Source organism: Bombina bombina, chromosome 6 (assembly GCF_027579735.1).
Source record: "Bombina bombina isolate aBomBom1 chromosome 6, aBomBom1.pri, whole genome shotgun sequence".
Taxonomy (NCBI): domain Eukaryota; kingdom Metazoa; phylum Chordata; class Amphibia; order Anura; family Bombinatoridae; genus Bombina; species Bombina bombina.
This window is the reverse complement of record NC_069504.1, coordinates 108328777-108342229: the sequence shown is the minus strand read 5'-3', so window position 1 is coordinate 108342229 and position 13453 is coordinate 108328777. Positions and strand designations below refer to the sequence as shown.

General features: G+C 40.2%; 1 protein-coding gene across 5 annotated transcripts in view; it reads right to left on the bottom strand.

Moving 5' to 3' along the window:
- The window catches only part of KMT2E (lysine methyltransferase 2E (inactive)), a 464054-nt gene that overhangs the window by 244808 nt on the left and 205793 nt on the right, over positions 1–13453 (bottom strand). For 4 of the 5 annotated variants that reach the window (XM_053716547.1, XM_053716548.1, XM_053716550.1 and 1 more), the window contains 2 exons: positions 10043–10207; positions 7987–8325 (listed from right to left, as the gene is read on the bottom strand). In XM_053716547.1, coding sequence (XP_053572522.1) covers positions 7987–8325; positions 10043–10207 — 504 coding nt within the window. The remainder of the gene's footprint in view (positions 1–7986; positions 8326–10042; positions 10208–13453) is intronic. The other variant, XM_053716551.1, reaches the window with a different exon arrangement.

The window sequence follows — 13453 nt, the reverse complement described above, 5'->3', positions numbered from 1 at the left end:
TCTCCTGTTTGATACGAGCAATGACTCGTAGAAGGAGCGCTAACGGAGGAAACAGGTATGCTAGACCGAATTCCCAAGGGATCGCCAGAGCATCTATTAGAGCGGCCTGCGGATCTCTTGACCATGAACCATACCTTGGAAGCTTGGCGTTCTGACAAGACGCCATCAGATCTAACTGCGGCACCCCCCACTTGAGGATTAGCCTGGAGAACACCTCCGGATGGAGATCCCACTCCCTTGGGATGAAATGTCTGTCTGCTCAGAAAATCCGCCTACCAGTTATCCACTCCTGGAATGTGGATAGCAGATAGAAAACAACTGTGAGCCACCTCCTTCATGGCAAAGGAACTCCGAGTTCCCCCCTGGCAGTTGATGTGAGACACTGAGGTGATGTTGTCTGATTGGAACCTGATATACCAGGCTAAGGACAATTGAGGCCATGCCATCAGAGCATTGTAGGACGCACTAAACATCTAAAGATGTTTATGGAGAGAGAAGACTCCTCCCGAGTCCATAGACCCTGAGCCTTTAACGAGTCCCATACTGCTCCCCAGCCTAGAAGGCTGGCATGCGTGGTCACAATCACCTAGGAAGGTCTACAGAGGCATGTGCCCTGAGACAGATGATTCTGAGAAATCCACCACAAGAATCTCTTGCAAACTGGTCCACATCTATCACCAGACAGATCTGAATGATCTTTGTTCCATTGTCTAAGCATGCATAATTGCAGAGCTCTCAAATGGAATCGAGCAAAGGGAATGATGTCCATGGAAGCGACCATCAGACCAATTACCTCCATACACTGAGCCACTGATGGCTGAACAGTAGAGACTGTAGAGAGGCAAGAGGAGAGAATCTTGAATTTTCTGACCTCCGTCAGAAAAATCATCATAGATCTTAGGGACCATCATAGATTCTTAGGGAATCTATGATGGTCCCTAAGAAACAGACCCTTGTAGCTGGAACAAGGGAATTCTTCTCCAGATTCAGCTTCCATCCATGGGAATGTAGAAAAGACAACAAGATCTCTGTATGAGAGTTTGCTTGTTGAAAAGAAGGCGCCTGAACCAATATTTTATCCAGATAAGGTACCACTGAGACCTGCCAACTTGCCAAGAGAACCCCCAGAACCTTTGAGAAAATTCTGGAGGCTGTGGCAAGGTCAAACGGAAGAGCAATAAACTGAAAAGCAAATCTCAGGAACTGGTGATGATCCCTGTGGATAGGAACATGAAGATATACATTTTCAGGTCTATGGTCATCATGAACTGACCTTCTTGGACCAAGGGAAGAATTGAACAAATGGTTTCCATTTTGAAGCACAGAACCCTGAGAAACTAGTTGAGACACTTTAGGTCTAAAATGGGTCGGAAAGTTCCCTCTTTTTTTGGGAACCACAAACAGGTTTGAATAAAATCCCAGACCTTCCTCTCTTGCTGGAACAATCACTCCCAGGGAGGAAAGGTCCTGAACACACTGTAAGAATGCCTCTCTTTTTACCTGATCCGCAGATAACCTTAAGGGGAGAAATCTGCCCTTGGGAGGATGAGATTTGAATTCTATTTTGTAACCCTGAGATACTATGTCCACAGCTCAAGGATCTGGGACATCTCGTATCCATGCTTGACAAAAAAGGGTAAGTCTGACCCCCACCTGATTGGAAACCGGACCGGGGGCAGATCCTTCATGCTGACAGTCTCAGCTGAGGGTTTCTTTGATTGCTTCCCCTTGTTCCAAGACTGATTGGGTCTCCAAGAAGACTTGGACTGTTCCTACTTGGAAGAGGGAGAGGAAGGCTTTGGACCTTTGAAGTAACGAAAGGAACGAAAAATTACTTTGACGTCCTTTAGGTCTATTCTTCTTGTCTTGTGGTAGAAAGGACCCCTACCCACCCGTAATTTTAGAAATTATTTCTGCCAGACCAGGACCTTTATAAGGTAGCGACAGAAGCTTGGGCTTGGAGGTAACATCAGCTGACCAAGATTTTAGCCACAGAGCCCTACATACTAGAACAGTGAAGCCAGACATCTTGGCTCCTAGTCTAATAACTTGCATGGTAGCATCAGAGATAAAGGAGTTGGTTAGTTTGAGAGCCTTAATCCTATCTTGTATCTCCTACAACGGAGTTTCTCCTAAAATCAATTCAGACAAAGCATTGCACCAATAAGATCCTGCACTTGCTACTGTGGCAATACAAACTGCAGGTTGCCATTGAAGACCTTGATGAACATACAGTACATCTTCTTCAAATAAGCCTCCAGCTTTATGTCCATGGGATACTTAAAGAAACAGCTATCCTCAATAGGGATCGTAGTTCTAGTTCTTTTAGCCAGGGTAAAAATAGCCCCTTTTACCTTAGGCACCGTGCGTCATGAATCTCTAATGGAGTCAGCAACAGGAAACATCTTTTTAAGGAAATGGAGACTGGGAGAAAGGTATCCCTGGCTTCTCCCATTCCTGTGTAATAATCTCTGTTAAACGGTCTGGAACAGGAAACACTTCCACAGAGGAACATCATAGTATTTGTTAAGCTTACTAGATTTCTTAGGGTTGAAAGCAACAGGAAAGTCTGAGTCGTCCAAAGCAGCCAGTACCTCCTTTAATAGTTAATGAAGGTGTTCAAGCTTTAATCTGAAGTTTACTTCTTCAGCATCAGACAAAGGAATTATACTATCTGAATCTGAGATTTCACCCTCAGAGGCTACTGAGGTATCCCCTCCTCATCAGACTTATGAGAGAGGGCAACCTGAATAGCAGCAGACGGGACAGACACCTTATACTCTGAAAAATGTTTAGATTTCCTCTTGCGCTTCCCCATCATGGGAAAAGCAGATAAAGCCGCTGATACCGCAGGGGATATCTGTGCAGCAAAATCTGATGGCAAATAAACTACTCCAGGAGGCTGAGAGGAACTGCAGGGCACTGTATGTGAAGCTGTGGAGGCTTGGTACGTTAGAGGAGAAAGCTGTGGCATTGTCTGAACAGCATCATCCTGAAAGATTTCAAAGTCTTTACTAAACATGAACAAAATTGCATTAGGTAACACAATTTGGGCCTCAAGACACAAACATTTATCCATAGGAGCAGACTCCTGTTCCATGTGCAAAGGTAAAAGAATTCCCAATAATTAAAGGAATGACTGATATATGAAAATGACACTGTCACTTTAAGGGGAAAAAAAAACTTAATCTCCTCAGAGCAATATTCAAAACAAATAAAAAAGGGGCCTCTACACCTCTGAGGTGCCCTACCTTAACCTTCAATTCCAAATTGTTAGGCAAGCAGCTGTACATCGATCGAAAAAAATGATCCAACATTAAGAAGCTGTCCAAAATGACACCGTTTCGCTCAGCAACTCAGTCGGGTGAGGGAGGGGGTCACATGACCGGCAGAAAAAGAAACTGCGCTGCAATAACTAAAAGCGTGCGTTTTTTAGCAGCAACCGCCTAGAAAAAACTTGATACAACAAAGTATAGCCCTACAATACCATTTCCTAATAAATAAAAGTCCCAATAAACTGAAACTTATATACAGAAAGCCTCAGAGAAAACATCCCAAAACCGCATTGAAAGTTAACCCCTTGGTCTCCACACATACATAAAGTGCCTGCACCCTGCCCAAATAAATCCTTCCTAAAGGATTAATTATGTCCCAATAATTACTGCAGGAAAATCTTCTCAAGTGCAAGTCTCCAAAAGCACTTACCTGCAAATCCAGCTTACAGCAGGAAGACAGCTCACAAGGCGTGACAGGACACATACTTCTATCAGAGACCTGCAGAAACAGAAAGAACAGAGTAACCAACTATGGCTTTCTATACCAAGGACAGCAGACATGTTCGAAAACCAAGCAAGGACTACCTCACAACTTTCTAACTGCTTAAAAGCCACCACTACTCTTACTCAAGAGACTGACGTAGGCACAGCTAAACCCAAATCCTTGCTTGCAGGGAAAAGTACCCGAAAAAGGAATCCATTCTTCAGACACCGAACTTCACCTCCTCCATTAACAGAGGCAAAGAGAATGACTGGGGGTTATGGGTATGTGAAGTGACACTTAAAGTGAAGGTAAAGTTTGAACTATCTATAAACACTATTCAATTGTTAACATCATAAATAATCTAATCGCTAACTTCTTTTCTACATGTCATCATCTATTTCCCCAATAAACATGATTTATATTATCCCTACCGTGGTGTAACAGACTCCTCCCATCAGCCATTTCCTGATGTCTGACGTATAGAGCGGTCCCACTCGCTCAATACGTCTCTCTTAGGCTCGTTTACGTGGATCACAATAAGTACGCATAAGCATACAGGGATTTCAGTCTCTGATCTTGTTTCCCGTTTGGAGAAAGAAGCCTACGTATTGCAACAATTGCAATAGGCATGCGCGAAACAGGAGCGCTTTTCTTCCAAGGAAGAGAAAAGAATAGGAACGCATGTGCATATTGTCAAACAGGGCAATGACGTTGAATGACGGCCGCCTAACGGCCAGAATCTCAATTGGCTGCTAGAAAAACGTGACCAGCAAGTAAAAAAAATAATTAAATGAACGAGTTGAATTTACATATTGAAATAAAGTAAGTAAAAACGGCGAAAACAGACTTTATAATTAAATTTTAAAAAATTGATGAATGAAAGTGCCATTCATTTAGGCTGGGCTGAATAATGCAATAATGCGATATAACAAACTTTACCTTCACTTTAACAGCTTTGCTGTGGTGCTCTTTGTCTCCTCCTGCTGGCCAGGAGTGAATATCCCTACTAGTAATTGGAATGACGTTGTGGACTCTCCATGTCTTAGGAAAGAAAGGAATAGTAGTCTTCTTAGCCGAAGTAGAAATAGCTCCATCAACCTTGGGGACCGAGTTCCAAAACTTTAGATGAGAACTAGGGGCAGGAAACATTCTTTTAAAAGGAAGGAGAATGAGAAAAGGATACCCCAGAAGGGCGAAATCTGGCGCTTAGAGATACTCCAGGCTTATCCCATTGCTTGGTAATGATATCAGAAATCAGAGAAGAAACCGGAAAGGCATGCAGAATTTGTGATTTAGGTTTAAATATAATATCCCATTTATGAGCTGGCTTATCCTCAGAAGGTTTGGATTCTGACACTCCCAAAGTACGTAGAAGCTCCTTGAGCAGGAACCTAAGATTTTCCATCTTAAATCTAAAAAGGTACAATCCTTGTCATTCTTCAGTCTCCAAAGGAGAATCAGAAGTGGACAGTTCACCTTCTGAAGCAGATGATGACAAGTCATCTTCTGAGGCTTGGAACCATTTAGTGCTAGAGGGTCTGGTAGAATCCCCAGACCTAAAATCAGCTCAGCTGCAGTCTGCAGTATCAGCTGTGCTGGGAGCTTTGCCCCCATATGGCCAACGTAAGAGAATGACTAAACATTGTTCATGTTTCGTCATTCTCTTAAGTTTGCCAGATGGTGTCACAGCTCCCAGCACAGCCGATACCACAGACTACAGCTGAGCTGAAAAATCTAGAGGCAAAGGAGAGAGGTTACTCTGAGGTACTACTAGAGTCCTATCGTTCGAAGTATCAGTTGGAGAAAACTGGGTAGGAGAGTCCACCACATAAGGTTGACTGCTAGGTCTGATGCCCTGGTTCTAAGGAATCTGTGATGAGCACAAAGAAGAATTTTCAGCCTGAGACTGGAGGACAGTAAGCAAGTATTGTAGAGCTGCGCTGTAGGGCAAAAGGTGTGCAATTAAGAGAATAAATATTTATTATTAATAAAAACTGCAGGGATCTCCTCCCTGTGAGATTCAATAGCAGTTCCAGCATGCTCCATGATACCCCTCACTCACAAAATAATTTACAACAAGAAAAAATAAATATAAAAAATATATGTTGCAGCATATCAGAGATAAAAGCAGCAATGGAAAAATAAAAATTGCCCAACTAGAAAGCTCTGGTAGTCTATCCCCCTCCTGTCAGCTATACACAGAAAAATCCTTTAACCCTCTAACTGCCATAGGATAGGACAAAAATGGCACTCACATTATATGATGTGGCAGATAACCATAATGTCCCCTGTAGCGCTGCTCACATACACCGTATCCCTGTAGGTATCCCTTGCTAGGTAGAAAAAGTGACGGTGTAATACACTCCAATGTGTAATCACACCCTTAGGGGGCACCTCCTATAACATATAACATAAAATATCATATAATCATACAACACAAATGTAGGACTAAAATAGTACCATAAAAGAGGAACATAAAAGTGTACCAAAATCAGTCCAAGATAGATAATGATAACAAAGTCCCAATATGTAATAAGTCCAAACACAGTAGGTAGCTCTCAGTCTTAGGATGGTCTTCCTGGTAGATGTATAACTGAAAAAAGAGAGAACACAGAAGCGCCAAACATAGCCTAGTACAGCCAGAAACCAAAATCTGCAATCCACACAAATAACAATTGGATACTCACAAAGGGGACGCACCCATTGGTGCTATTGGGACAGACTGGAGGCTCTCAGTGGTCCAGCTCACTGATGCACATCAGGAGTCAATCGGAGTCCTTGGTGATAGTTGTCAGATTCCTTTATGAATCGTTGCACACTGTGACGATTACGGCCAGTTGGTGTCCCGCCCAACTACTTCCTATAATTCGCTTGAGCTGCTTGTAGCTGGTGATTTCAGTACTAGTACACGATTTTTAATGTCACAGGTCATTTAGCTGGGTGGGATTTGGCCGTAATCGTCACAGTGTGCAACAATTCACAAAGGAATCTGACAACAACTATCACCAAGGACTCCGATTGACTCCTGATGTGCATCAGTGAGCTGGACCACTGAGAGGCTCCAGTCTGTCCCAATAGCACCAATGGGTGCGTCCCCTTTGTGAGTATCCAATTGTTATTTGTGTGGATTGCAGATTTTGGTTTCTGGCTGTACTAGGCCATGTTTGGCGCCTCTGTGTTCTCTCTTTTTTCAGTTATCCCTTGCTAGGTAACTGCCCAGGGAAAAGTATGTACCCAATAAAAGGTATAGCAAGTCACTGCAAAAAGGCACTAGCCATGAGGACATATTGGACATATGCATTACAGATATTAGGCAACTAGCCTGTATCAGTAGATGCTTGGGATTCCCATGTAAGTTGATCTTCAGTTATTACAAGGTCCTGTAGATAGAATAAAAACATTTGTCAGTCCCCTGTCACTGAAAGAGATGAGAGAAAGCCCATCAGTCTTATAAAATCAAAATACTGTGATAGCTCCCAAACCCTCACTTCAAGGAACTATCCATTGAGGGTTAACGTGTTAAAATCCACAACCTTGCATAGCACCTCTATTCTGTGCCTACCTTCTAGATGAGGCAAAGAACTATTGCGAGGGAAGGGGAAGTGGGAGGGATACTTGAATGCTCTGGTAAGGGTGGCTTTGCCGTTTCCTGGTGGCCAGGTGTTAAATTCCCACTTGTAAGAATAGGCTTTAGTGGATTATCACCACCATTAGAAAGAAGAACACATTACGAAATGACTTTGATAAACCAATCACAATACATTAAAGAAAGCTGCAATACGTTTATTTTTTTTATTTTTTTTTGTTTTGTTTTTTTTTAATAGAAGAAGCTTCTATTCATCACATGGAATTTATAAGCATTTCTAAACTATAGAATCAAGGCATGCAACTAAGGGAATGATACATAGAATCAACAAAAACATTTTGAGAAGTTATTTTATTTGTAAGCAAGAACTAAAAGGCCACACTGAGTCTGAGCCACTGTTAGCATTTGTGGGCCTCTAACCTCCCCCCTCAACTTATTTCCTTCCCCCTGCATGGTCAAGCCCTGCCCCAACATCCAGAGTGTCTTTATAACACTATATATTACACCACTTGATAACAAACACTACATGGTATACATTGCACCATCTAAAACCCTCACCCAGAGTGCGAGTATCCCCCATGAGGCATGGGCTGTGGCCCCTCTGTTTGAAGGGAGGATAGATGTCTTATAAGTAAACATACCTTTTTTGTTTTTGGATACTTTGCGGAACATTTATTCTGTGTTGGGGTTTCAATATCGTTAACTTCTTCAATTTCAGCAGTAGTAACTGCTACAGAAGAAACGGGCAAAGGATTTTCATTGTCAGGCTCCTCTTTAAGTGCTTGATTCTCTGTATCAACTTGGGGGGAAACCTCAACATCTGGAGACGATGGCTGAATGTCTGAACAGCTGCTAATGGTCCTGTGACGGCGACGTTGTTGGCCAATGTGTGTTCTACTCCTAGTAAAACTTTTCCTCTGCTTGGTGCGATTTATTTTGGCAGGAGTAGACTTGTTAGCAGTTTCTTCCATCACTGGTTCCTAGAATAAATAATTAACAGTAACACATGGGGGGAAAAAAAAAAAAGACAAGTGTTCCAACATTTTAGTCTTTGAAACCCAAAAAAACACCTATGAGACTTTAAATACAAAAAAGTAATTATATAAATATTAAAGCCACACAATACTAAAATATGGGAATTCAGGTAAAATGCAAAGAAGCATTAAGTTTTTTTAAAATAAGTTTATCAAGGTCTGTTCAAGAATTTTTTATTTTTTTTGACTATTCAGACAAATTTTTATAATTTTTAAGATACACCTCAAACAATTCAATAATGGTTCAAAAATAATGTATTTTAGTGTAACTGAACCTTTAGTAATGACAGTGCCTCTACCTTTATTAAAACCACAGAAAAATAAAAACAGAATATGAAAAAAATTATAGTAGAGAATGACTTGAATAAACAGAAGTTAATATACATTTTTGGGTCTTCATATTTTGGAAGAATGTTTGTCTGCATTGACAATCAAATTCCTAATTTCAGGCAGCGAGAAAGCAAATATTTCTCTCTTAACCGGTTCAGGAGCATGAACTTTAAAATGTGTTCAGCTTACTTAAACAAAAGCAGCAGCATTTTCACAATATGAATTTATTATCATTTCTTTTATAAGGTGGTGAGAGTCCACAAGTTCATTACTTTCTGGATTAAACTCCTGACCACTAGGAGGGGGCAAAGATTCTCGAAAACTCAAACTCAAGGGTACTCAATATTTCCCCCTCTCTGATTAGCCATGCTAGGAAACCTTGCACAAGAAAGATCTATTGCAAAGTATGCAAAGTTCTTTCTTGGTGTGAAAAACAGAGCTTTAATTGGCAATTTTCCAAGACTGTTTAGATAAGGGCTCATCTGCTGGCTCTTTGAAGGGTCAAATTTCAGCGCTTCCATACCATAAGAAAATCAAAAAAATTCCTGATGTTCAGAGTTTTGTTCAAGCTTTACTCAGATTAAAAACAGTTAAGCCAATTGCTCCCCCTTGGAATCTTAATTTTTGGTTTTAAGAGTCTTGCAAGTTTCGCCATTTGAACCTATGCATTCGATAGACATTCATCTTCTGTCTTGGAAGGTATAGTTTCTCTTTGCGATCTATTCAGCCTGAAGAGTCTCTGAATTGTCTGCTCTTTCTTGTGAACCTCCTTATATAGTTTTCCATCAAGATAAGGCTGTTTTAAGAACAAAATTTGATTTCTTGCCAAAGGTAGCTTCTTTAGATAAAAGCAATAAAGAAATTGTGGTTCTTTCTCTTTGTCTGAATACTAAGAATTCTAAAAAATAGCTTCTACATAATTTGGATGTAGTTAGATCCTTAAGTTTTATCTTCAGGCTACAAAGGATTTTAGGCAATCCTCTACTTTACTCATTCATTTCTTGGGTCCACACAAGGGTTCCTATTTTTCTACTTCTCCTTACTTGGCTATACATAAGACTGGCTAATCAGAGAGGTGGTAAGGATTGAGTACTTTTGGAGTTTTTGGGAATCTTTGCCTCCTACTAGTGGCCAGGAGTTGAATCCCAAAAGTAATGGGCTTGTGGACTCTCACCACCTCGAAAGAAATGAATTTATAAAGGTAAGCATAAATTTTGTTTTTTCTTGTAAAAAAAACAAACAGCTCTATGTTTTCCATTTTCACCATCCTTGTATAAAAAAACATGTGACCTAAGAGAATCAGGATTCACAGCCCTGTCTGTCATATATATACCTGAGGAAGTTCAGATTCACTGAGGTTTTGTAAGTCCTTATTTTCCAATTTAACATCACTTTTAGGTGTACTGATCCTTTCTAGTGCCTGCTCCCTTCTTTTTTCTCTTTTTTCCAATCTTGCAAATGCTTGAAGAATAGCCTCCATTTTTCTTTCTTCTCTTGTCTGTGAGTACAATTATGCAGAAATAATTATTTATGGTGCCACATACAAAGCCTGAGGGAGCAAAGGCGTAAAAAGGAACCAGAAAAAAAAATGCATAAGCACATCAAAAATAGCTGTAGAAGGCATGTTCTTGGTGATCAGTCAACCAGATTTCATTATGTAAAAATACAGTTTACAAACAGACAATGTTGTCACCATATTTCTAGAACATATGGCATCTTAATAAGAAAAGTTACATTTACAAAAGGATTTTATTTTTAATTTATTTTACCTAGATATCATTGCAGTCATTAATTGTGATCCAAGTCTTTATCCCATTTACATAGCAATTTGATTAATTTACTTATTCATACCAAGTGCACTGGAGGCAAAGTAAAGTATTTTTTATTCTCAGATTAATTAAAAACAAAAATTGGATCTCCAGGACGGTAGCTCTCTGCCATAATGCATTTTACCTAAAGGGAACTTGTAGGGGGTCAGATACCTTACTGAGAGCCAAAGTAGCATCCCAGAGGCAGAACTTTTCTTCACTTTCTGCGATAAAAATTTTTTGAGAGACAATTTTACTGCAGGTCATTTTGAAATTCAATTTTAAATTAGGCAGATAAAATAAAACACAAGTTCAATTGTAATGTGTTTATTAACTGGAGAGTAAATCCATTTTTAAAAAGTTTTTTAATATAGTGCAGCAGTTGCATTGCAAATTAGCTGCAGACAAAAAACATAATTTATGTAAGAACTTACCTGATCAATTCATTTCTTTCATATTGGCAAGAGCCCATGAGCTAGTGACGTATGGGATATACAATCCTACCAGGAGAGGCAAAGTTTCCCAAACCTCAAAATGCCTATAAATGCACCCCTCACCACACCCACAATTCAGTTTCACGAACAGCCAAGTAGTGGGGTGATAGAAAAAGGAGTAAAAAGCATTAAAAAAAAAAAAAAAAAAAATTGAACTGGAAATATAATTGTGATTTATACAAAAAAACATAACCACCATAAAAAGGGTGGGTCTCATGGACTCTTGCCAATATGAAAGAAATGAATTTATCACTTAAGTTCTTACATAAATTATGTTTCCTTTCATGTAATTGGCAAGAGTCCATGAGCTAGTGACATATGGGATAGTAATACCCAATATGTGGTACTCCACTGAAGAGTCATTAGAGAGGGAGGGATAAAAATAAAAACAGCCATTTTCTGCTGACAAAATTAAATCCACATCCAAAAAAATATGTTTCTCATAATTGAAAAGAAAAAACTTAAAACATAAGCAGAGGAATCAAACTGAAACAGCTGCCTGAAGAACTTTTCTACCAAAAACTGCTTCCGAAGAGGCAAATACATCAAAACGGTAGAATTTAGTAAATGTATGCAAAGAAGACCAAATTGGCGCTTTGCAAATCTGATCAACTGAAGCTTCATTCTTAAAAGCCCACAAAGTGGAAACTGATCTAGTAGAATGAGCTGTGATTCTCTGAGGCAGGGCCTGACCCGACTCCAAATAAGCCTGATGAATCAAAAGCTTTAACCAGGATGCCAAGGAAATGGCAGAAGCTTTCTGACCTTTCCTAGGACCAGAAAAGACAACAAATAGACTAGAAGTCTTCCTGAAATCTTAGTAGCTTCAACATAATATTTCAAAGCTCTTACAACATCCAGAGAATGTAAGGATCTCTCCAAAGAATTCTTAGGATTAGGACACAAAGAGGGAACAACAATTTCCCTATTAATGTTGTTAGAATTCACAACTTTAGGTACAAATTTAAATAAAGTCCGCAAAACTGCCTTATCCTGATGGAAAATCAGAAAAGGAGACTCACAAGAAAGAGCAGATAATTCGGAAACTCTTCTAGCAGAAGAGATAGCCAAAAGGAACAACACGTTCCAAGAAAGTAGTTTAATATCCGAAGAATGCATAGGCTCAAAAGGAGGAGCCTGTAAAGCCTTCAAAACCAAATTAAGACTCCAAGGAGGAGAGATTGATTAATAGGCTTGATATGGACCAAAGCCTGCACAAAACAGTGAATATCAGGAAGCTTAGCAATCTTTCTGTGAAATAAAACAGAAAAAGCAGAGATTTGTCCCTTCAAGGAACTTGCAGACAAACCTTTATCCAAACCATCCTGAAGAAACTGTAAAATTCTAGGAATTTTAAAAGAATGCAGGAGAATTTATGAGAAGAACACATTGAAATAAGTCTTCCAAACTCGATAATAAATCTTACTAGAAACAGATTTACGAGCCTGTAACATAGTATCAATCACAGTCAGAGAAACCTCTATGACTAAGCGTTCAATTTCCATACCTTCAAATTTAACGATTTGAGATCCTGCTGGAAAAACGGTCCTTGAGCCAGAAGGTCTGGTCTTAAAGGAAGTGGCCAAGGTTGGCAACTGGACATCCGGAAAAGATCAGCATACCAAAACCTGTGAGGTGATGCTGGTGCTACCAGAAACACACACAATTGTTCCATGATTATCTTGGAAGAACTAGAGGCGGGAAGATATAAGCAGGTTGGTAAAACCAAGGAACTGCTAACGCATCCACCGACTCCACCTGAGGATCCCTGGACCTGGACAAGCACCTGGGAAGTTTCTTGTTTAGATGGGAAGCCATCAGATCTATTTCTGGAAGACCCCACATCTGAACAATCTGAAAAAACACATCTGGATGGAGAGACCACTCCCCCGGATGTAAAGTCTGACGGCTGAGATAATCTGCTTCCCAATTGTCTACACCTGGGTTATGTACTGCAGAAATTAGACAAGAGCTGGATTTCGCAAGAGAAAGTATCCAAGATACTTCTTTCATAGCTAGGGGAATGCGAGTCCAACCCCGATGATTGACATATGCCACAGTTGTGATATTGTCTGTCTGAAAACAAATGAATGGTTCTCTCTTCAACAGAGGCCAAACCTGAAGAGCCCTAAAAATAGCACGGACTTCTAAAATATTGATTGGTAATCTCGCCTCTTGAGGTTTCCAAACCCCTTGTGCTGTCAGAGATCCCCAACCTGAAAGACTTGCATCTGTTAATACAGTCAAGGTTGGACGAACAAAGAGGCCCCTTGAACTATACGATGGTGATCCAACCACCAAGTCAGAGAGAGTCGAACATTGGGATTTAAGGATATTAATTGTGATATCCTTGTATAATCCCTGCACCATTGATTCAGCATACAAAGCTGAAAAGGTCTCATATGAAAACGAGCAAAGGGGATCACGTCCGATGCTGCAGTC